This window comes from Culex quinquefasciatus, chromosome 1, assembly GCF_015732765.1.
Source record: "Culex quinquefasciatus strain JHB chromosome 1, VPISU_Cqui_1.0_pri_paternal, whole genome shotgun sequence".
Lineage (NCBI taxonomy): Eukaryota > Metazoa > Arthropoda > Insecta > Diptera > Culicidae > Culex > Culex quinquefasciatus.
This window is the reverse complement of record NC_051861.1, coordinates 53183268-53208908: the sequence shown is the minus strand read 5'-3', so window position 1 is coordinate 53208908 and position 25641 is coordinate 53183268. Positions and strand designations below refer to the sequence as shown.

General features: G+C 37.2%; 1 protein-coding gene across 6 annotated transcripts; it reads left to right on the top strand.

Annotated features, from left to right (window-relative positions):
• Nucleotides 1–85: 85 nt before the first annotated feature.
• On the top strand, nt 86–25193 carry LOC6046480 (pollen-specific leucine-rich repeat extensin-like protein 2). Of its 6 annotated transcripts, XR_005276767.1 has the most exons (10): nt 11406–11575; nt 11906–13466; nt 13578–13621; nt 16116–16281; nt 16373–16578; nt 16754–16939; nt 18320–18358; nt 19961–20116; nt 20466–20596; nt 22044–22996. XR_005276767.1 is itself a non-coding variant. In XM_038249432.1 (9 exons), exons 2-9 carry the CDS (start codon nt 12170–12172, stop codon nt 21018–21020), a joined length of 2196 nt encoding a protein of 731 aa, XP_038105360.1. In that variant the 5' UTR covers nt 86–230; nt 11906–12169; the 3' UTR covers nt 21021–22996. The 6 variants fall into 6 exon arrangements, 5 of the variants coding, with proteins under 5 accessions (XP_038105360.1, XP_038105361.1, XP_038105359.1 ...); XM_038249432.1 differs by lacking the exons at nt 11406–11575; nt 20466–20596 and adding an exon at nt 86–230 and having other exon boundaries at nt 20919–22996; XM_038249433.1 differs by lacking the exons at nt 20466–20596; nt 22044–22996 and adding an exon at nt 24283–25193 and having other exon boundaries at nt 11389–11575.
• The last annotated feature ends 448 nt before the right edge of the window (nt 25194–25641 follow it).

The window sequence follows — 25641 nt, the reverse complement described above, 5'->3', positions numbered from 1 at the left end:
CTGTTGACATTGAATTTCTGTGTTATTCCTCTGGTCTCGGTAGGATATCCTTTTTGCGTCCGAAGAAGTTATTATGCTGCTCGGTATTCTTGCTGTGCGCCGACTCGTGGTTTCCTTGGTCTCCAGGAAATTTTTGATAGAAACAATGCGAGCCGCCAAGAAAACTTTCAGTCTACCGTATTCTTTGAACCAGTTAACACGCATTTTGGGAATACTGTTAAAGATAGCAGGTAAACAGAAGTAGAAGTAGTAGTAGGGCACTACTTAGCGCCAGCCAACACACACTGAAGCTACACATAACCCCCATCACTCACACAAACACACGATTAGGATTTTGGATACTTTTATATACTTCAGACCTCTTGGAACGTTAAAACTTTGTGAAAGCAAGTGAATTTGACGTATGACACTGTTAACTATACATAGTAACGAAAGCGTTGAAGCTATTGTAAAAAAACTTTGCAGTGTTTTTGTTTCAAGTGTGAATAACAACTTTACTCATTTCCTTTACTCGCGAGTTTCACATAGTTCTTTGCGGTGCCATCAAACATTTTGAAACTTCTATACTACATATAAACTGGAATCGATCTAGGATGTGTATAGTGTCGGAATGTGCCAACTAGTGAATTTTTGTAGTGAAGGAAGTAGAAAACGGAGAAAGTTTAGCAACTCTATAATGATGTTGCGTGTAGTACAAAAACTAATAATTCTGCGAAGAATGGAGGAAAAGCCGCGAGTATACAATTTGACTTGAATGGGAAATAGTGACACGTTTAAAAATATCGTGCATCGTATAACAAGAAGTTAAGTTATCGCGGTACAGCATTTACTACGTGGGAATGCGTGCAAGGTGCGATTTGATGTTGAGAAAAGTTCCAGCTTGTGTGGATCATAATTCATACCGTGCCAAATAGGATTATAAAGTTTGTAAGACGAGCTTATGTACGTAAGCAATTTGGATATTTGCGATGTTCTTTTTGAAAATGAGTTTAAGTTAGTTTGTTTTAATACAAAATTTAGCTAACCTGATGATCTTGAACACATGTGTGTGATCAAGTATTTCTGGTATTTAGAAAATGTACAAATAATTTGAGCATCATCCGGTCGTCTTTTAGAAGTTTTTACTAAAAAAACAATTATTTATCTAAACAATAACTCAATGTTACAGATTTTACATTTCTCGGAACAGGCTGTATACAGTTTACAAAATACTTTTATAATACATACTTATAACCCATGAACATTTTGCATAGCAATATAATGATTTAGTTAATATATGTTGTTAAAGTTATGGGTAAACAACGCAAGTATACGGGTCTGGAAAATCCGATGAATTGGTGGTTTAACGTTGTAAAAACATTAAAGCTGTATTTTCAGAAAGGCTATAGATGTTCAAGACATCTTTTGAGTTCATGCAGAAAACTCAATGATTTCATAATTATGAGACCGTCAGTGGGGGTGACTACTGAATGCTGTCATTTACACCAAAACTAACATTTCTTCAAATTTCTTTCGTCATTTTGTAGAGCATGAGTTAGGCTACAATGTCCTTTCATTAGATTTTACCAAATGTGAGAAAACATCCAGAATCCTGAGCTGTCTCATTGTTTCCCTCTTTTATCAGCCCATGGGTAACAATTGGACACTTTGATTTTTCTTCATTAAATTTTTCAAAAAACTATGGCAATATTACAAAACATGAAGCGGAAAGCACATTTATTGAGTTTAATCATTATTTAACCAATGATATAAAGTTATTTACTATCACTGGAACGCCCAACGCATGTCCAACTTACACGGACGCCCAAGCCTCCCAAAAAAGGTGGAATGGTAACTTCAACTCGCTGGTTCTCGGGCATTACTGAACCAATCGGGACGATTCTTTTTTCCAGTGATTTATAAGAATGTCTAGATGGTCCTTAAATTTTTCAGAACTTGATTTGATCAAATCTGTCTGCCTGTGTGGATCAATCGGACCGCGCACTGGACTCACAATCCAGAGGTCGCCGGTTCGAATCCCGGGGCGGACGCAAAAAAATTCTAAGTGTAAATATAGGTATTCGGTGCCCTCTCCCCGTGCCCATACCTTCACACTAAGGAGACCCGGGAGGCGGAGTCTTGTCGCAAAAAGAACGATACACGCCTGTGGATCCGTTGACGAAACCGCAAGGTTTAAGAGGGCCACATAATAAGGTGTTACGTCGATTCCGTTGTAATTTCTGCGACCAAAAACATCGTTCCACCTTTTTTAAAAAGACTGCCTCCGCGGAATTTTTGGCGATTTTTTTTTTACACGCGAAAAAAAAGTTGGAACGATGTTTTGATCGCAAAAATTACAGATTTGATCGAATTAAGTTCTGCAAAGTTTAAGGATCATCTAGACATCCTAACAAATCACTGGAAAAAAGAATAATCTTGATTGGTTGAGTTATGCCCGAGAACCATTGAGTTGAAGTTACCGTTCCAACTTTTTTTGAGCCTTGGGCGTTGGAATGTTATTAATATAAGGTATGTATTTATATAATTTAAATGCTTTTAGTAAAACTTTTGTCAATTTTTTTTTGTTGTAACAAGTTTTGAATAACATTAATTATCCCCCCCCCATAGGTGAAATTCAACTTTTGATTATCTATGATATCACACAACAAATATTTTAATCGCTCTGAATATGCTAATTTGAATGTTGAGTGTATTTGTATGTCTGTGTGTGAAACAAAAAAAAAACTACAAATAACAAAAACTAAATTCAACGCCCTGATATAGGCATATCATTTTAACTGCATCAAGTGCAAATGGCAACCTGAAAGTTCTCGTTCACACCATCGCTAAAGTGTTGCTTTTGCCCCCGTTACGGCAAAAGTTTGCGGTCGACTCTCCGTGTGACGACGAACTACTAACGTGAACTAAGAGGTCGTCGTCGTCGACAGAACATTTCGACGAGGTTACGTGACGGCCTGGTGGTGGCAGTTTCACCATCTCTCCTTCATTGTACAGGATTGTTGTTATTTCTGACTTGGCCGTTTAGCAATTGCCATACTTGCGGAATGCGATACCTTGGGCGGAATAGATTTTTTTATGCAGATGTAGTACATACCCAGAAGCGCCCTCCAAAGCCCGAATGGGTACCTCAATATTAAAACATTAGTCCTATGACAGTGTCTGTCGGCGCGCACTCTGAAGACGATATTCTCACGATAGCTATAAAGCCAAAGCCTGGAGTTGGGCAAAACCGCAGAAAGAGAGAGAGAGAGAGAGAGAGAGAGAGAGAGAGAGAGAGAAATATCAAGATATATCAGCAAACATTTATAGTCACACATAAAAATATGGCTTCTGTTTCGCATAAATTTTATGTTGGTTCAATTGATCAAACAAAAGCGTATATACAAGGTTTGCATATAAAAGTAAACAATCGATCCAGGTCATCGCTGGTGCTCCTGCAAACCTCCCTTACTTCCAGTGAGGACACCAGGAACGCAAACGCATTGACATATACTGACAGGAAGTTGCAATGATTTGCCAAAGAGAAATGGTTTGATTTCAATGGTGGTCTTTACTGAACACTGCAAACCATAAATGTTTATCCACAAATAATCATCATAATATTCGTTGGTCCAGTTGTTCAATAATGATTACATTTCATACCCTTGCTTTGGATACGAACTCACATTTGAAAACTTGACTGCTTGATACACCTCCCATAAAAATATTAAAAGTAGCCAAAGTCGGCTTCGGGGATGGCAGTGCCTATCTGCTTCAACCTTCCATCGGATGGAGAATTAGAACGTTGGTCATTCCAGGCCTGGGAGTCGTCTCCCTGATATAAGTACAAACAACACACCAAACCAACTCGCAACCCAAAGATCGTCAGTTCGAACCCTGTGGTGGAAGGTTCCTTGGAGTATAAAGAGGTTTGGGTGCTCTCACTATTCCCTAGGCCCTAGGTTCTAGGTTCGAACAGAAATTTGCTATAGACCACAATAGACCAATATGAGACCTTAAAATGAAAATTAATCTAAAAAAGCGACCATAGCTTAGTGAAGGATTTCCACATCTTCAAACTGAAATCTCTGAATAACATAATCTTGAACAAAATAGATTTGTATATTATTATTCTCAACATGATTCAACATCCAGTATTTAAAGGAATAAATATCAGTAGGGGAAAGATGGACAAGACGACCAAATGGAGCAAGAGGAAGAATTGATCGTGTGCAATTGTTCCTTTTGTCCCATATGGTCACCTCGCCCCAACTTTCCCCTAATTTAAGAAAGAATTAAGAAAATGATTGATCCCAGTCCTCTGTGTAGAAGGTAAATCATTCAAGTTTGAATTATTTAAAAGAATTATGAACAACAACCATAGAATTGTTTTATTTTGGTAACGAACAAGTTAGCACAGGCGTCATCCATAAAGTATGTCACGCAAAAATCGGCCAAAATTAACTCCCCCTCTCTTCTATGTCACACTTTGTCATACAAGGTTGAACCCCCCCCCCCCCCTGAAAAGTACGTCACATTTTGCCAGACCCCCCCCCTTGTTTTCGATGGGATTTTTTATAGTATTTATATCTTTAAACTCTCATAATTTTGGTAGTTTTGGCAATTTGAATATGAAAAAAAAATGTTTTACTATTAATTTTTCAGAATAAACATTGCGATATCAAAAAACAGTTTTGTATCTTTAAAAAAATTATAAGACCTGGTATTACATTCAAGTATAAAAAAATCTAGAAAATTGTTTTTCACAGCTTTGAATCTAATAAGTTCAAACCATTTATTGCAGTTTTCTTATGAACACCCTGCTTTAAAAGCATTTATTTTTATCAAGCAAGAATTAAAAAAAATAATATTGAAGTTCCAGCTGAAAAAAATTACCTATATAATAAATTATAATGTGATACTGTCATCAGGGGTGACATTGGGACTGGGGGGTGAGTTTGGGTCATACAAAAATGCAGAAATTTGTATGACCCAATCTCATCCCCAAGACCCAATGTCACCCCGTTATGACGGTTTTTTTTTTACTGTGAACAGACATGGACCACTGCGACACTTGCGTATCTATTGTAGTATGATCTGTTCTCAGGTTTTCTGTTTTGCTGCTGCTTACAGCCTGCCGAACGATCGTCTTCCGTAGCGCTATTGTTTGAGCGAGACAGTTTTTGACGAATTATTCGAGCAGTTGCCCCCTCTCATTTCACAAACCAATCCCCCAATGCCATGCTACACGAGCACGAGAGACCGATCCGAGGACGTGGAGATGAGCGAGATTGAGGGGAAATCTCGTTTATTGTTGACCCATCTAGAGATCGTTACCGATCGTATAGCCCAATCTTCAGCTCGAATTTTGCCTGAGAGCATGTAACCGAGTCGAAAGTAGCATTTGAAGCTCTTCTCTGTGTATTGTTGCAGAGTTCTTCAACGCTCAGACTCAGTCGCCAACAGATCGTCCGCGCACTCTGCAGGTATGTTATCAGAATAGCAAATCTGATCAACTACCTGTACGTGCTGGCGTCCCTCAAGGAAGCATTTTGGGTCCAATTTTATACAATATTTTTACTTCTGACTTGCCTGATTTGCCCCCAGGATGTCAGAAATCACTTTTTGCTAATGATACAAGCATCTCCGCCAAAGGTAGAAGCCTTCGTGTCATCACAAGAAGATTACAAAAAAGCTTTTCAATTCTTATTTGAAAGAACGGAAAATTACTCCAAATGCTGCAAAAACTCAACTTATCATTTTCCCTCACAAATCAAGGGCTGATTTTCTTAAACCAAAAAGTTATCACATTATAAAGATGAATGAGGTAAATTTAAAGTGGGAGGATCAAGTGAAATATCTTGGACTTGCTTTTGACAAAAACCTTACTTACAAGGATCACATTGAAAGTATCCAGGTTAAATGTAACAAATATATTAAATGTTTGTATCCACTTATAAACAGGAATTCTAGACTTTGTCTCAAGAATAAACTGTTAATTTATAAACAAATTTTCAGACCTGCCATGCTTTATGCTGTGCCGATCTGGACAAGCTGTTGCTTAACCTAGAGACCCTAAATAGGGAGACTGGTCTATGCTTGCTAAATCGATCTGGCAACGTATGTTTTGAGCTTGGCAACACTGATAAGTTTTGCTGGGCGTAAAGGCAAATGCTCGTTTGGATACGTCAAACTCGTGTCTGTTTGGGTACGTCAAATTCACTTCGACCAGTCTCCCTATTTAGGATCTCTAGCTTAACCAGGAAGAAAAAACTTCAGAGGATTCGGAACAAAATTCTGAAAATGATTCTGAAACTTCCTCTCTGGTTTAGCACCAGTGAACTTCATCAATTAGCCGAAGTTGACACTTTGGATGTTATGTCCAATAAGATAATTGATGCATTTCGACAAAAATCATTGCAGTCTTCAGCTACATTGATCCGCTCTTTATATAGTTTATAAGTTAGTTTTAAGGTATCCCTTTTCCCTTTTGTACATGTACCTCCTACATTTGAAATCACTGAATAGCGAAAGCTACAATATTTCATGAATAAATGAAAGTTGCTAGTATTTAAAATTGAGGTGATAAGTCATCGTTTGTGATTGGACACTCAATAATATTTTATCTGAATGATTGTACATGGAAAAAAAATTTGAATAAATATAAATTAAAAAAAAACAGATCGTCCGAGAGATTGGATGGGATGGGTTTTGGGGAGGCTTGGGACTTGACAAATCAATTCCCGCAGTAACCGAAATCCCCTCTCGACCGCCACCTACCCCTTTTGCCTCGCCAGATGGGTTTCAAGCCATCGACCTTCCGCTTACAAAGCGAAACCCGTACCACTACACGGAGAAAAAAGAGTTCCCAAAATCGTGAACAAGCGTTCATGAAAATAGGAACCACGAACAAAGTGTTCAAATATCATGGTACGTTTTTGAAAATCGTACCATGGGATTTGAACACTTTGTTCGTGGTTCCTATTTTCATGAACGCTTGTTCACGATTTTGGGAACTCTTTTTTCTCCGTGTACACCACAGGAGCTCGGCCCGTTATGACGGTACTTCTAAATAATAGTAAGCAAACAATTATAGAAGGAGGATTTAATTTTAATTGTGTACATTCCGAATTAATATTATGCAATCATAAAAAAACCTAGCGTGACGTCACAGTCTCGCGAACCGCTCCCTCCCCCCTTCATCACATCCTACGGAAACCCCCCTCTCCCCCCTAAGAGCGCACGTACTTTATGTATGACGCCATTATATCTTATAAAAAAAAATCTAAAAAGAACTATTTAAAACTTTCTGGTTCATTATGTCGATCAAATATTGTAAATAAGACCTGTAATACTAACTTCATTTATATCTATAAATGTGATAAGCGTCATTGCCAATTAAAGGTTAGGGACTTTCTTCGCCCGTACCAGTGGCCTTAGAAAGCAACGATAAAGTATCCTTTCACGCGAACACACCCACAACTACGACGACCCAACCAACCAACAATCCATCCAGCCGGCGTCTCAGGGCGCTGCCGACACTGCGAAGACATTGGGAAGGTAGAAGGAAAAATCAATACACAAAGTGTGTAAATAAAAGAGGAAAATCTGGAGCAAGCAATGTCGTGCAAACTGCCATGTTCCACTTTGATTATTTGGTGGTGGGTGTTATCGAAATCATCGTGACATTGGTGATTTTACTACATTGAAATTTTTTTATGAATAATGATCCACTGAACTTTTGATTTGGTTTTCGATATAAGATGCATATTCAATAAGTTGTATTTAGTCTGTATATGAAAAAGTACATGTTTTCAAATGTGACTGTAGAAATGTTTGTCAACAGTTAACCAGTCACGGTGATACCAATTCTATTAAAAGATATTGGGGTAATTCTCTACCAACTCACACGAAATCGGGAAAAGTTGCCCCGACCCCTCTTCGATTTGCGTGAAACTTTGTCCTAAGGGGTAACTTTTGTCCCTGATCACGAATCCGAGGTCCGTTTTTTGATATCTCGTGACGGAGAGGCGGTACGACCCCTTCCATTTTTGAACATGCGAAAAAAGAGGTGTTTTTCAACAATTTGCAGCCTGAAACGGTGATGAGATAGAAATTTGGTGTCAAAGGGACTTTTATGTAAAATTAGACGCCCGATTTGATGGCGTACTCAGAATTCCGAATAAATGTATTTTTCATCGAAAAAACACTAAAAAGTTTTAAAATTCTCCCATTTTCCGTTACTTGACTGTAAAAATTTTGGAACATGTCATTTTATGGGAAATTTAATGTACTTTTCGAATCTACATTGTCCCAGAAGGGTCATTTTTCATTTAGAACAAAATTTTCATTTTAAAATTCGTGTTTTTCTAACTTTGCAGGGTTATTTTTAGAGTGTAATAATGTTCTACAAAGTTGTAGAGCAGACAATTACAAAAATTTGATATATAGACATAAGGGTTTGCTTATAAACATCACGAGTTATCGCGATTTTACGAGAAAAAGTTTTGAAAAAGTTACTTTTTGCGTTTCTCTTTGTTTCGTCGTCCGTGTCTGTCGCGGGTGACCATGAATGGCCATGATCGATGACGACCAACTTTTTCAAAACTTTTTTTCGTAAAATCGCGATAACTCGTGATGTTTATAAGCAAACTACTTATGACTACATATCAAATTTTTTGTAATTGTCTGCTCTACAATTTTGTAGAACATTGTTACACTCTAACAAATAACTCTGCAAAGTTAGAAAAAACACGAAATTTTAAAATGAAAAAAATTGTTCTAAATGAAAAAATGACCCTTCTGGGTCTATCTAGATTCGAAAAGTACATTAAATTTCCCATAAAATGACATGTTCCAAAATTTTTTACAGTCAAGTAATGGAAAATGGGAGAATATTTAAAACTTTTTAGTGTTTTTTTCGATGAAAATACGTTTTTTCGGAATTCTGAGTACGCCATCAAATCGGGCGTCTAATTTTACATAATTGTCCCTTTGACACGAAATTTCTATCTCATCACCGTTTCAGGCTGCAAATTATTGAAAAACTCCTCTTTTTTTGCATGTTAAAAAATGGAAGGGGTCGTACCGCCCCTCCGTCACGAGATATCAAAAAACGGACCTCGGATTCGTGATCAGGGAAAAAAGTTACCCCTTAGGACAAAGTTTCACGCAAATCGAAGAGGGGTCGGGGCAACTGCTGTGTGAGTTGGCGGAGAATTGACCATTGACGACACACGTTATTGATCAAGGTGGAGCACCCCTTTTCAATTTACTACCTTATGTCAAAGGTCAAGAAACGTATCAAATCGATTTTGGACACACAAAACACGAAAAGCTAGAACTTTAATCTGGATAGCAAACAATATTACAAGAAATGATCGATTAGAAAGTAGGTGGGAATATTTAAATTGTTTTGTTTTTTTAGAGAGGGAAATGGTTTCAATACCGCTGTCACCACCTGAACGTGCCCGAGCGGTTTAGGCATTCAGGATTTTTGTGATATTTTACTTACAGAGTCAAAACAGATCAGTAAACTTTACACATTTGTATTTTAAAAGCTTTTACGCGCACGATCACATCACAATAAATCAACTTTTTGTTGTTACTTGCATTAAGACCTTCGTCGAGCCAATTCTCTACGTTGAAGCCAGACTTGTCCTCCAGACCTCTGTGCCGAGCCATGCCGGACCCGAACTCTGATACGTCCCTGGTTGACTCCTCACGGCGGCTAAGTCCCGGCGAACTACGGCCTCTGCAACTGGTGGCTACTGGCGGGTCCGGCTGGTCTGGGGCGTCTTCAGGATCTGGAACTGGACTGGAGTTGAACTGGAACTAACTGGAACTGACAGGAGCTGACTGCAACTACTGACCCTTCTCAAGAATTATTTGAACAAACATGCCAATGAATTTGGTTAAGCCACATCCTTAATTTCCCCTGTGGAATAACGTCGCTCAGTCATAATCGAAAGCTTAACCAATTTTTGATTGCCTGACAATTGGTGAAAATTAATAAAGGGCTTTTCAGGTTAGGATGACTCATGATCCACATCTGTGCATAAGCTTAATTATTTGTCGCGCCACGCGAGTCGGCGGGTAACATTATTTATGCGCATGGTCAGAACTGTTGTGAAGTTCGAAAATTGGACAAATTTAAATTTGAGGTCGTTGCACAATTATGAATTGGCCCTACCTAGTTTGCACCTGTTAACTAAAGTTTTCTTTCGCTTAAATTTTTAAAGATGTGTAGTTTTATCTTGTCAAAAAACTACAATTAAGGGTTCTGATTGCTCAAAATCAACCACTCCATTCGCGAGCACAAAAAGCAGGCGACGCGATACTGCCCTGATGAATTCCTACCGTTTGTCACTTTCACACAATTCGCTCCCGAACACTCTCTCTTCTACTCTCCTCCTCTCTCTGATCGGCTCAGTCTCCGAACGGCTCCGGCAGGCCGATCGTCTCCGATCAATTTTTACTGAAAACATTTTTTCTCTGATGCAATGCGTTATACTCATTGATTTGGGTTGCTTAAAATCAATGTTATCAATCAAATTTTGCATTTATTTTGATTTCATAACATTATATGCACCATTCAAGAAATTTCCACCAAGGAAAAATCAAATTGATAGCAAACTGAGGGCGTGAAGACAAAAAGACTGCCGCTCTGGCATTTTGTGAGAATGAAGTGAACAGTTCGGGCCACTCGCTGGCTGCTTGCGAGTATCATTCGCTCATGAATGCTAGCGGGTTGGAATAGGCGACGAATGGATAGGCAATGAGTGAGTGATTTCTGTTCATTGAACCGAAAATCAGGACCCTTGACTACAATAATTCAGTAATTAATTTCGAACAATAGTTGTAATCAAGATTCTGGAACTTATTATATTGATTTTGTTGCCATTAGTATTTCATAAGCGTTTCTTTTTAAAGATACTGTGAAAATTTCGCACTTTTGATAATATTTAGAACACATAGAAAACATAACATATGTAATTCCATACTGCTGATGGCGTAGTAGAAATCATTGTTTGCCAAATATGTTTGCAATAGTTTTTACGTAGAAAAAAATCTTAGTTATTTGTAAGTTTTACTGATTTAGTAAGTTTTCTTTCGTAATGACATGGAGAAGTGCCTCTCATGAAGGGAATCACTTTCCAAATCTGCTCAAGTAATTAGAGTTGATAATATTCAGTCCTATGTCCCGAGTTCATTAAAAAATAAGCTGTACATAAAATGAAAGGACGAAATGTGTACATTGGTACTGTTGGATAACCTGTACCAGAATTACAGTGTAAATAGCGTATGACCAAAATGCAATCGATTGCTTACAGTTGAATTGTTGAAACTTGATACTGAGTATAACAAAACAAACGAAACGTTAAAACAAATTGTGTCTTTCCTACAGGCATGAAAAACGATTAACAAATAATCTCCACAACCCAAAATAGCAGAACGCAAATTTCCCGGGTCTTGGATTAGGCTCACCCATTTGGAAAGTAAAAAAATCAAGACGTTGATTGATGCAGAAAATGATCTATTAGTTTTGTTATTTTTCCGTTGAGCAAAAGTGAAAAGTTTGTGAGTTATCGAAATGGTAAGCATGGGGTTGACTACACTCGATGGAAACAGAATTTTGGGTTACACTCTGGTGGAAAGCGTAGCGAAGCAGAGCTCCAAATGATTGTTTTGCGTGCCGAAAGCTCATACATCATTGAAGTGATTTTCAGGGTCAAAATCTAGAGCCTCGAATGTAGTGTTACAAGTCTACAGTATTTTCGAGGAATCTTGAAGAAATATGTTAGCTTCATTGTCAACTTTGAAGAGATTTATTGGAAAACCGATATTAAAAAATATATAATGACAACATTGCACATCCGTTACGTATTTGAAGATATTTTTCATTAACATACTGATTTATGTCCAGAATCCAGCACCTGTAACATCGAGGCCAATCGTTGGCGATTCTACAAGTGGTGTAGCGACACCTTTACCACCTCCTGCACCACCGGCTCCGCTAGTTCGTCCGCTCTATGCTAAACCAATAGTTGCACCCCATATTCAAGACCTACCAACTAAACCACCTTTGCCACCGGGACAACAGTTTGCAACCCACAACTTCAAAACCCACCAATATCCAGTCAACACACCAGCAGCGGTTTATTACCAACCTGGACCGCGTCAAATAATAATGAGTCAGGATGGATCAGGATTTCAGCGGCCACCAAATCCGTCTGCATCACCGCAAAATATGCGTCCCATGGCACCATCGCCGATGAATCGACCGGGTGGTCCTGGGCCACGCCCGCCCGCACCGGGATCACCTGCCCCTAGTCAGTACCCCAACATGAGACCCCAAATGCCATCTCCACAACCCGGTATGCAGCGTCCGATCTTGAACCAGAATATGCGTCCAACTACTCCGCAGCAAGTTCGGGCTCCCAACATGATGCCACAGAATGCCAGACCCCCATTCTCACCACAGAATTCTATCGCGGGAAGCAATCCCCAAATAAGACCGGGACCACCGCCGATTCGTCCTCCAGGAGTCGGTCCTCCAATGAATCAACCCGGGATGATGTCTATGCAGCAGAATCGTCCAGCACCAATCCCTCAACAGATCATAAACAATCGTCCTCCGGCGATGCCTTTCAAATCCCCTGTTCAGGGCTTAAATCCCGGGGAGACTTACGAACGAGAGTCACCTGAAGCATTGAGTCGAATGCAATCCGACCTTAGCATTGGAAAAGTTGACAGTCCCAAGAGTAGTTATTTATCTACAGATGACGATGAAGATGTTGTTATTGGCAAGATAACTCCTTTGGCTTCGTCAAGATCCCCGGACAATCAAATTAGCCCTACGATAAAAACTGCGCCGTCGGTTCCGTTCCACAGATCTGACAGTCAGATGTCGATTCCATCTAGACCACCATCTGGCATGGGAAATTATGGAAAACTACCGGATGCAGCACTGAAAACCTCTCATTCTCCGTCACCAGCAGTCCAATCAAATGAAATTGTCTACAAGGAAAAGCACATGATATCACCTGAAAAGCCCCTAAACGGAATTGGAGCTGCAGAACGCATGAAAACTCCTTCACCCGAGCAGGGAAAATATGTGAACATCGACCAGGTCAAGCCTTCTAGTCGGACACCGTCAACGGACAACATGAACCGCCCGAACAAACCGATGGATCTGCCGTCGTCACCTCGTCCACAGGTGGCAGCACCACAGCAACAACCTCCCTCGGCGGTCTCAATGGCCGCGAAACCTGGCAAACCATCACAGGCCACTCCGACCACACCCGGAACAGAGCGAGTAACTTTTGTTTTGCCCGAAGAAACAAACAGTGTACCAAACTCAGAACCATTGCGGAAGACACCCGTTCCGCCGAACATTCTTAAAAAGCCCGACGCGGAAACGCGTGGCCGCAGCCCTTTTAAGAATCACCTCTCCGTGGAGCGCAATTATTCGCCCGTAGATAACAGTAAGAACTTGATTTACTTTAAATGCTAGACTGCTTGTACTGTTCTCCTTTCAAATGGTTGTTTTCATTAGTAAGTTTTTATAAACGTTAACATGTCCTATCCTCTTTCAGAAGGTGACAATGACAGTGGAGTGGATGAATCAACTCAAGAAAAAGTAAGTAGCAACATTTTGTTACGTTTTCTACAAATTCATGAATATAGATTATAATCAAATCAGCAAATTATATGATACTGTATCTGATTAAGACCAATGTTATTATGAGAACCTCGTCTTGTTGATCAGATAACAATCTTAATTCACATTTTGATTAGCTGAGGGTCGCTACAGTAGCACTAGGGTGCCCAGAATATGGGACTTTTTTTCAAAACCTCGCTCCACAAGCTGAATACTGTTTCTTGAACTGTTTTAGAACTCTATGAGCAAAATCGGTCAACATTTACCCATTGATACTCAAAGGTGTAGTTTGTATGAGAAAAATCGAAAAAATGTACGGAAACCCCAATTTTCTTACGGTTTGGTCTGCACGGTACGCTAACGTCATGATTCGAATTCCCGGACGCTTCGAAACCCGGACATTTCTACTTGTTTTATAAATTATTTGGATATAAGTTCGCATTATGAATGTCAAAACTGTGTTATTTGATGAATTCTAATATTAACTTTCATTTAATGTTTGTTTGAACGCTGTAGTTAATGCCAGAACAATTAAATGAAATAAAATTATAAGTTTACCAAAAATGCTAAACATTTCACGTGAAATATTTCATAGGCGTCCGAAGCACCGGGAAGGCAAAGCAGAAATTTATGTTTTTGATTTCCTTAAATTCCAGCAAATTTTTATATAAACTATCAATTGTTTCGGTGTTAACAGCTTATTTGAGATCTAAAAAATGCCATTCACTAACATTTCAGTCCAAATTTGTGCGATTCATAAGCAAAATCGAGTGTCCGGAATTTGAAGCAAAAGTGCCCGGATTTCGAATCAGCTTTTAACAGTGTCCGGGATTCGAAGCACAACAAGTCATTTTAATTTTCAAATTCTGATGAAAAATTGTTAGAAAAGACATATTTTGCATGCTCTTAAAACTGACTGTTAATACTAAATCCTGATGATATTTCTACATTTCAAACTTATTACATGATTTTTTGCCAGCTATAACATAAATAATATGGTACTAAGTGTCCGGAGTTCGAATCATGACGTTACTTCCATCCAAATATTTCCTAAAGACTAGAAGGCTTGACCTGGTCGATGTTCACATATTTTCCCTGCTCGGATGAAGGAGTTTTCATGCGTTCTGCAGCTCCAATTCCGTTTAGGGACTTTTCAGGTGATATCATGTGCTTTTCCTTGTAGACAATTCTCATTCAAAAATTTAATGCTCTATAACATTGTAGAACTTAAAACTCGATCCTAAAAATTTATCAGCGATTTAACAAAGACATTTTTGTATGAAAAACATTTTTTTCACAAATTTAGGCTCGGGTATCAATGGGTTAATTTCAATTAATTTCGCTCAAAATTTGCACAGAAGCTTTAAATATCCCAAAAACCATAGTCCGCTTGTGGAGCAGGGGGTCATTTTTTCTGGGCACCCTAATGCGCACAAACTGCCTAATTGTACCAATTTTCGGTCAAAACATTGTACGCATCTTACTCCCGTTATAGTAGGGTGCATCATCCTAATTAACAGACAGACTGATTAACTGATTGTTCAATGATCATGGATAGAATATCGAATTAAGTAAAATTATTGTAAGGCCATTTGCAATTATGAAGCCAGGGCTACGGAGTTGGGTAGCTTTTTCAGCAACTCCGACACCAAATTCGACCCCAGCTCTTCAAAATTGCTTAATTCCACCGACTCCTACACCAACAACAAATCAATTAGTCGACTTCGGCTCATCAGAATTTGACTCCAACTCCGACTCCTCTACTGGGTCTTTTAAATTACTCGTTTTTAAAAACTCCGGCTCCGACTCCATAGCTCTGAAATCAAAACAATTTATTTTTTATTTTAAAAATGTTTGAACATTAAATACGAAGTTTACCTATGACCACACTTCATTTATTTTGGCAAGAGCGGAATCACGAGTCAGTAAGTTCTTACTGATCACTTAATATTTTATAACCGAAACCAGACACCGCAACATTCAGCTAGTTTGGATCCACCAATGTCTTGTACAATATGCTCCATATATGCAAAACGAAATGCCATCAATGCGTAAACAATTGAATACAAGATAAACTGAAAGATGCGCTTCATTACCCATCCCGGTATTAATCACTTTCGTGTTTGCTTAGCCTCAAGAAATCGTTTTTGGTCGGTTGACATTCAGTCTACCGCTGGCTGCTGGAAAATAGAATTGTAGTCGTGTTGCTCTGCTCTGAATTTTCCAAATCCCATTTGGAACGAACTGCGTACTGCCAAACCTCGATCGCCCACTGTCACTTGCTACTGTTACAGTAGGGTGCATCATCCTAATAAGCATTCGAAGTGACCCCAATTGTTTGTTCAATGATCAAGGACAGAATTTCGAAGAAAACCAACAGAGTAAAATTTTCGTTAAAAAGATCCATAAAGGTGTTTTGGTTGTGTGGTGTAGTGAGCGGAGGCTAATTTTTGTGTAATCTCCCTCGAACTAGGAACGAAATGGTCCAACTTCTCCAGTATCACCAGTGAAATCACCCAGCAAAATACCGTCACTGCGAAGACCAGAAAGTATCACTCCCCATAGCCGTTCCAGAAGCACATCGAAGCAACGACTAACGGCCAAAACTCCAGAAACTCCAACCGAACCTTTGATCAAAAGTAAGTGCTCAAGTTCTGGAGTTGTTATCCCATTATTTTTGTTAAAATTCATTCTTCTCTCATCATCATTCTCATTAACGTTTTTATCTAGAAATACCAATGAATAAGATTCAGGTCGGTGCTACTCCGTCGCCCAATCTGAAGGTTGTTCGGTCCAAGATTGGCTCGCTGGAAAATGCAACCCACAAGCCGGGCGGTGGAAACGTTAAGATAGAAACGAAAAAAATTGAAATTAAAGCTGGGTCCAGAATCGAAGCCAAAAACGAGCACTACGTCCCGAAGGGTGGTGATAAGAAGGTAAGTTACACTCAGTTAGCAAAAAAGAAGCTTTGTTCTTTTTAGTTGACTTTTCAAAATATCATAAATCTAGTAAAGAACAAATTAATATTTTTTTAAGTTTAAATGTAAAATTAAAATTTCAAATAAAACACAATTCAACTGCTATTTAAAAAAAATGTTCAATTTGTAATAGATCATCACAACCAAGCTGCAGTGGAACGCGAAACCCAAGATTGGTTCGCTCGAAAATGCCACCCACAAGCCAGGTGGTGGTGACAAACGGATTGAGGTACTCAAAACGGACTTCAAGGAGCGTGCCCGACCCAAAGTGGGCTCGAAGGACAACTTGGGCTACCAGCCGGGTGGCGGCGATGTTAAGGTAATAAGACGACGCACGCAGTACCGATCTTTTGTGCTAATGGGCCACGAAGAGAATCCGTGGCATGTAATTTACTAGTAAGGAAAGATCGCGGTTTTTTTGCGTTGTGTTTCAGTGTAAATACATATTTGTAAGGAAACGTGTGCAAACTCTCTTTGATGCATGAAATGCATCTTTTAAGCAGACAAAACAATCTCAAATTTAAAGAGAAATTGAGTTCTATTCGATATTCAGTTGGTTTTGTGGCAGAGTTATTTACATTTAAATCTGTGACTTGCTACAGTCTGCTCAACGTTTTTTTCATTCAGAATTTCAATAAAAAGCAAAATATTGAATATTATGTGCCAACCTTACAGGACTTTAATATGAAAACGATATTGTTTGTACAGAGTAAAAGTATTTCATGTAATAATTTTTATCTTGATATTTTTAAATGCACCTTTCAATGAAAGTGTCTTTAAAAATATCTGAAGAATAAATCAAAATATAATAAGTTGCAAATATCTGCAATCGAAGAATAGGATTGAGTTTCAGTTTCGGTGTCAATTAACAAATTGGCAAATTCATAGAAAAGTCCCACTTATGGTAGACTTGAAGCTTTGAGTTGAACGTTAGGACAACAGTATATGCCACAATAATTGTCGTTTGCATGAAATTTATAAGCTAAGGAGCCAGCTATTCGCCCTCTATCAACAAAGTTGGTTTAAGATCCTTCACTGCATGAACCATCTAAATTCAAACAACATTTTCGTTCCAACATAAATCACACAACACATCTTATTTGGTTCACCGTACCTTCCACCACTCGATCTATAAATCACCAATGCAAAAACAAAAATTGGGCGTTGTATTCTAGGAGAAGAAAAGCTCAGAACAATACTATTATTCAATTTAGTTTTACTTTATCGCGGCTCGTTGTCATGTATGCGCTTTTTTTCATTGTAGAGGAACTTGGAATTTTACTCGCCTCATAAAATTTCGTCAGTCAACCAAAAAATATGAGCATATCGTTTAAAACAGCAGCAGAGCCGTAAGGTATTCATTGCTACAGTCAGTGATTTTAGCTTTAAAACCCACACCCAAAATTTGTCTGTCGCGCGCTCAGCCCATTCATTCATCAAATAGCTAGTTGTTAGGCAGGATCAGCAAATCATGTCGTCATTAAATGCCAGTGCCAGAGAGTTGCTGGAAATGCTTGCGTAGTAGTCTGAATCGACATTCAATCGTTAGATTCGGGAAATTTAAACAATTAATCAGAATAACTAGGTCATGTATATGATTTCGTTAATTTCATGTCATGTTTAATACTAAATAATCTTTTCATACTGAACACATTTTCGTTATACTTATCGTTATGCATATCTTGAATATTCTTGTAAGCCTGGAAGTACCACCATTGTTGAACAAAACAAAAGAGTCGTAAGTAATGTTTGTATTGCAGAGTTATCACGGATTTATCAAAAATCCAAATAAAAGTAGAACGCGGCTTCATTAGTGTTTACAGTCATTCTTCTTATAGTTTGATTACTTAGAATTATTTGATTTTTCTTTTGAATTTGAAATTGAAAAAAACATCAATTTGGGAGGCGAAGCAAATTTTCAATCAAAAGTCTGAGTAATTGATTTGAATATTTCGATGCCCCTGTGCTCGCTTTTACTAAGCTTGCTGGGATTTATATCTAGTCCTCTCTAGCACAAGAGAAAATAGAGGCATCGATTTATCAATAGTTTTCTGCATTATCATTCAAAGTATTTTTTAAGTAAACTTGGTTTTGAAGCATCATCATCAGATTTATGTAAATAATTTCAAATAGGCTCGAAAGCTTGTTTATTATAACTATGGGAAGGGTGACTGTGTCGCGATACATTGCTTAACATTGAATTATTCAGCTTTAAATTGCATTGTACAAAACCATCTGCTTTACAAAAAAAAAAACCGTCTGGAATTGTAATTGTTTTGTAACCGTGAGTTTGTCACACAATATCAATTATATCATTGAGGAGTATCATAATAACAATAATCACTTTATAAGTACTCATTCCAGATTTTCAAACACGTTAAACATTCCACATCAATAATTCAAACTATGTATTATCTTTAAAGTGAAGTAAGCTTCACTTGTTTTCTAAAGTAATGAAAGTTCATATGTTTTTTTGCTTGAAAGTTAATAAAATCTTTTGACAATAACTTCGATTTGTTAAAAAATTTTCAAAGGCAGTAATTTTTAGTTTCTCTTTAAAAATTATAATTACCAGTAATTAAAAAAATGAATAATATAGTGGGTTTTACGGGTGATTTAATACCCGGGCAGGCGGTAAAAACAAAATTCATACCATTTCAATAACAAAAACTGTTAAAATAACAAAAAGTGCTATGGAATCTTCATGAAAAATCCATTTTTGCATAAAAGCTTATTAACAGTTTATGTTATCATAACAAAATTTGTTATTGGTCTGATATTGGTTGAAAGCCAAAACAAAATTATTGGAATAACATTTTTTGTTATGCAAGAATACCTCCAACTGTTATTGGGATGATCGGATTAGTTGTTAAAAAAAATATATATAACAAAGATTTGTTCGAAGAATAACTAAAAGTGTTGTTAGCAACACTGTTATTACAATAACAATCCAATAACAAAAAAAAACATAACGACGAATAACAAATCTTGTTATAAATAACATAAAATGTTATTGACCTAGTATTTTCAAATATCAAAAAATGTTATTTCAGGTTATTTCCGTCTGCTCGGGTATGTTGTTTTTCCTTTCTGTTTGCAAAATAAAAATTTCAGTTTTGATTTTCGAAGCTTCATGGCACCAGCACTACTCGAACGCAAACAATGCAGGTCGTTGTCGTTGGTCACCGGTCACATGTTTCGTCTAATGGTCACAAGTAGACTTTTCTATGAAGGAGCCAGACACCATGACTCTATCGTTCATATTTGTAGTGAACGAAGTGCTTTTTAATGTTCCGTTGTTGTTTTGTACCTAATTGATTTGGTAAACGTTTTATTTTAGATTATCAATCAAAAGCTGGATATCAAGGCGGAGAGCAAGGTGGGATCGCTCGAAAACGTCAAGCACAAACCAGGAGGTGGCGATAAGAAGATCTTTGATGACAGGGAGTATCTGAAGCAGATTGATCATCCCATAATTCCAACACCACCATCGCAGGTAAAATCTAGTTCGAGAGAGTTTCTTCTGTACTAAAATTGTCGCCCTTTGAAGAAACACAAAATTCGAGCCGTAATTTGCCTCTGCCTTGTTCTACTCAGATAGTCCTCGTACAGTGCTATCTTTGGTGATTTGTTGGCTTCGTAGAGGATTTATTACGTTTCATCTTGGCGTAGTTTTATTTCTGAAACGTTTTCTCCCCCAAAATTCTAGCTAGATTTTAAAATTTGGAACGGTTAAATTGGTAACAATTGGTCGTAGGATTCACTTTAATAAGTCTGCTTTTCTTTATATTATTCATTAATCCGTTTCTCCAACACTTGAGCTTACCTTCAAATTTGTTTTATAGGATTATTTGTACAAGTTTTACTAAGGCACTTTTCAATCAAAGTCCGATCCATGTACAGTAAGAGAAGACGAAAGTTCAACGAATAGGTTATATTTTTCTCTAATGGCTTAAGGCAATACTTAAAAATGATTGTAAGTTACTTCGAAAGTTATTTCCCGTGTGTCAGTTTGGTTTGAGTTTGTTTTACAATCATACCAGTTTGTTAACGCTCACCGCTCAACCACGTGAATCCGCCTAAGAGACGTTATTCTGTCAGAATTTACTTCGAATTATCATCATTTTGTGATAATTGCTGACTTTGGAATTGACAGTGGTGATATTTAGTTAATTTTTTTCTATCCTTTGTTTGTATAAAGAAATAACATAGAAAAATCCAGGTTTAGAGATGTAAAAATTGTGTGTGATTTTTTTAAAGTGATAAACCCGTTATTTTATGTTTTCATAACTTCACAGAGTCCTACACCGGACGATCTCAGCATTAACGAAGCAAGCAGCGTAGAAGCAGATGCACAGCATTCAACAGTTACTACTACAAACACACAACTAACCAACTAAATTTCACGCACCTTTGCTTTGTACCCGCAACAAGTATAACAACTAAGCCACCTGCAATCTGCTCAGTTTTTTTCAAACTTGGGCATTTTCATTTTTGAATACGTATTCTTGCAAAGTAACGGCTAGAATTTAGTTAGCAAGTGTTGATATAGGTAACACAATTTTGTAAAATTTAAAACATTTTCAAATTTTGCTTAAACACTCAAGATCATACTAAACAAAATATATAAAAAAAAGTAATGGCATTATAAAAACCATTGTCACAGTAAATAATTAACATTTTTGTTATAAATCAAACCATGCACTTATAGAAACAATCATTCACATTATTTTTTGCATGCTCCTAATATGTTTCACTTTTTTTCTACGCGTGAATAATTTCTGTTTGATTTCTTCCGGAAAAATGACCTTTACTTGTTTAATGTAGCTTTATTATTTGAAAAGGACTCTGGTTGTTAGCATTCTGGTTGTCTTGACATTCGCATCTAAACATTTGTTCATAACAGCGACAAGATGGCGATGGAATTCAAACTTACTTTTACTGCACAGAAAAAAAAATCAATTCTCGTAATCGTGAATTAAGTTCACGAATGTGAGAACCACGAAGGAATTTATTCATGAGTATGGTGAATTTGCACCATAAACGTGAATGTATTCCTTCGTGGTTCTCGCATTCGTGAATTGGTTTTTATCAGTGTGTATACGGTTTATGAGGTGTTCTCTATGGAATTAAATTGCATTTTTTTTGCTAGGTCGTCGAATTCATGACAATACAAATTGGGTTAAGTAAAGGTCCTTTTCTCGTAGTGTAAAACTAAGATTGGTAGTTGTATATTTATAATATCTTTATTCAGATTATCACTTCTTTGTTTTATATTGTAACTTATTTTGTTCTTGATATGTTTGAGAAAGTATTCGTTTGTTTAGCTTATTTTTTTGAAAGGTTTTAGCAAATTCTTGGTTTTGTATTTTAGTTTATCAATTATCATTTTCATTTTCTTGTTTTATTTTTTTTATTTTTAGTCTCCTGTTCCCGAATTCGACCAAAATTCCTACTATTAAAAATAATATCACGAACTATGAAAATGATGCCAATACTGACTAAAAAGCTATATACACATATAAACAACTGCAAACTGTAAACTGTATGAATCATGATTGGTCCTGTTGATTAGTTTTAAGTTTTTGTGTTGGATAGGCGCTGAAAGAACACGAGCACACAAGTAAAACTTTGATAGTAGCAAGCGCACCAAATAGACAAAAAAATGTGAACCGGTTAAGTTTTCCGATTTGATTTTGTCACCCGTTGATAAAGATTTGCCATTTCACGTAAGTTGAGCTGAACAAGTGCTGAAATGAATGCTGCAAATAAATATGCTAATCGGCATAACGAGACAGGCTCTGTTTGAGTGAAATATTCAAAAGACAGTTAAATTTTTATGTTGCAATTGCGTCATTTGTTGCCCTTATTAGTAGAAATTTTGCGTAAGGAACTAACTTTTCTTCGTAGAGTGTTTTCTAGTCGCATCGTTGATCATAGAAAGTACCTAAGCAAAAGTATGGAAACATTTGACAATTTCCTTTGATGCTGATGATTATATTTCATAAATATGATTGTAACGAAAGCAAATTAGTCATCGTCTATATGTAATTTGAGCAACAAAAACAACACACACACACACACTTAAAAGATTGTATGGATTGTAGGGTTTGCATCAGTTGATATATTCATATTTATCGAAAGTTAATCTGAGGATATTACTATTTTGCTGACTTTCGATAATTGGTATACAGAGCTTTGATTCAAAACTACAACCAATTAGCTACCAACATTGATTGAAGCATAACTACAAAAACAAAAACATACAAAACATGCTGCTATGGATGTAACCTTTATTATTAATTAGGCTTCGAGGATGATTGATAAATAAAACATATAAAAATATGGCAAATTTGTATTATTTGTTCAAAAACAAGTGACTTGTTTTATTTCGCTTATTCGCTTCCCAAGTACTTCTCTGCCACTTAACGATTCGTATCGCATCGCACAGAATAGTAGAATTTGTACCAGATAAGCACGATCAACGTTTCAAAGTTGTGAAGATGTAAGACATGAACAATTCATAGATATTATTGACTCACTTTTTTGCGCGGGCCAAATATGTATTGCCAAATATATTGTTTTTTATTATGAAAAAAATGTGCAGTGTCTTTCTCATGCATATGGCATGAATTTTTTAAACTGCAAACAACATCAATGAGCCACCCCAACTCTCCATTTTCGAGAAAAAAAAACTATTTGTACCTGATTCTCGCGACTTTGTCGTTTGAGAATGTTCCCAGTGGTTTGAGAATGTGCAAGCACATTTTACATTGGTAGTTCCTTGACGAGTGGTGACGATGAATAAAAATTTTTGGAATACATTTCTTACATACCTTAATACTTAATACTATTTTTGTAATTTTTTGATATGTTAATTTGTATCAGGCAAACAACCACCTGTGAGCACTTATTAACACTGGAACACCCAATGCATGTCCAACTTACACGGCCGCCCAAGCCTCCCAAAAAATGTGGAACGATAACTTCAACTCGCTGGTTCTCGGGCATTACGCAACCAATCGGGACAATTCTTGTTTCCAGTGATTTGTAAGAATGTCTAGATGATCTTAAAATTTTTGCAGAACTTGATTTGAACAAATCTATAATTTCTGTGACCGAAAACATCGTTCCACCTTTTTTAAAACAACTGCCTCCGCGGAATTTTTGGCGATTTTTTTTACACGCGAAAAAAAAACTTGGAACGATGTTTTTGATCGCAAAAATTACAGATTTGATCAAATTTAGTTCTGCAAAGTTCTAGAATCATCTAGACATCCTAACAAATCACCGGAAAGAAGAATCATCTTGATTGGTTGAGTTATGTCCGAGAACCCTTGAGTTGAAGTTACCGTTCCAACTTTTTTGGAGCCTTGGGCGTTGGAATGTTAATACAAAAGTTGTGCTACATTACTCGTTCGGTGATCGTGTTTATCTGTTACACTAAAAACGTACAACGAGTTTCGATGACAAAAATCCAGAGAGCAGATTTGTTCAAAAGTCACTTCAAGTGAACCAAACAACATGTAAGTTTTAGTATTTATTACTCGGACCAACCGCCGATACGTCAAGTAGTTGCAGTAGCTTCCAAATTGCATTCAAACCAGCGCATTAGTGCCAACTGATCCGAGTAAATGCTCTCCCTCTCTCCTCTTCGCAAAGCGTTCGATGCGCAGGATGGCTGCCAGCATGTCCGGCGTTGAGCTGGCCCGGGAACTCGACGCCAATCCGCCGGTTGTACCACCGGGACCGGCTTCATTGACCACATCACGTCGTCCGTCCTCACTGACCACGTCGCTTTCCTTACCTGCCGAGTGCATCGTTCTATCGGTGGCACCAGGTCCTGCGGAACCATCGCCGGAACGGAAGTTACGTCGCGTCGAATCCACCAGAAGCTTTCTCAGACGAGATGGCCGTGCCATACATCCGAAACCTTTTCGTATCTATTAGTAAGTGAATGTTTTGTAAATTTGATCATATTTCATTCATTGGTATTTTAATTGGGTACAGTTGGAATTAGTATTTGAAATTTGTTTAAATTGTAAAATTGAAATAAGAATATTGGAAGTCATAACCAACTTGGTGGTATCTTGACACTCGCTCATAAGAATCATACCGTCGGACAAAGAAAGTTAAGAAAGTGGATATTTTTTTAATGTTTAATTAAATTTATGTTTTTTATAGTTATTTGAAGTTTTGTAGTTTATTTGAATATGTTTAACGTTACCAAAAATTAGGCATAGTGATTTTTCAAGCTACAAACATTCAGTTTTCACGGGGACCCCTATTCGAAAACACAAAATTTCACGTAGCGTGAAAAATGCTAAAATAACCTATTAAATTTTACGTTAAACAACCGGAAAAAGGGTTGTACACTTGATTATATTCATATTAGGCCTCTAAGCTAAGTGACTTTTCAAGCTGAAATTTCCAGTTTTCACGAGGACCACGAGGACTTAAAAAAAAATTCTAGCCCATGACAGATTTCAATGACTAAAATAAAATTATAAAGCCTAAATTACTAAACATTTGAAGTATTGTGTTGTGGACAAGTTAAATGAAAAATAAACACATAAAATAAAATTTTCATTCGTCTAAATCTTTAATTAAAAATCTATTTTAATGTGTTTCTTCCAAATCTTAGCGTTCAACTGAAAAGTTTAAAAAGTTAATAAATTTTTTTTTCAATTGAAAACTAATTAAAATTACCTTTATAACATTGTGGATAAAATTTTAAATATTTTTTTTATGCATTGATTTCAGATTGTCATTGAATTTTACGGGATTATACGGAAAATAAGAAATTTCACACTCTCGTTGTCGATATTGAAGGGACCGTCGAGAGCGGGAGGTATCGAATTATAGAACGAAAAATCGAGGCAGAAAGCTACTAGAGTAATCTACGTGCGCATGTATTGCGTGTACGTGCACGAAAAGAAAGTGAGGTTAAATTTTGTCCGGCCAGCAAAATCAAATGGTGCGCTAGTGTGCGTGCGCGAAACGTCATAAAGCTCTCTTGGA

Excerpts from the sequence above, each read along its gene's own strand:
- LOC6046480 (XM_038249433.1), top strand. Across the intron at positions 13,622-16,115 it reads ATGAATCAACTCAAGAAAAA|GAACGAAATGGTCCAACTTC; the intron begins GTAAGTAGCAAC and ends CCCTCGAACTAG. Across the intron at positions 16,579-16,753 it reads CGAAGGGTGGTGATAAGAAG|ATCATCACAACCAAGCTGCA; the intron begins GTAAGTTACACT and ends AATTTGTAATAG.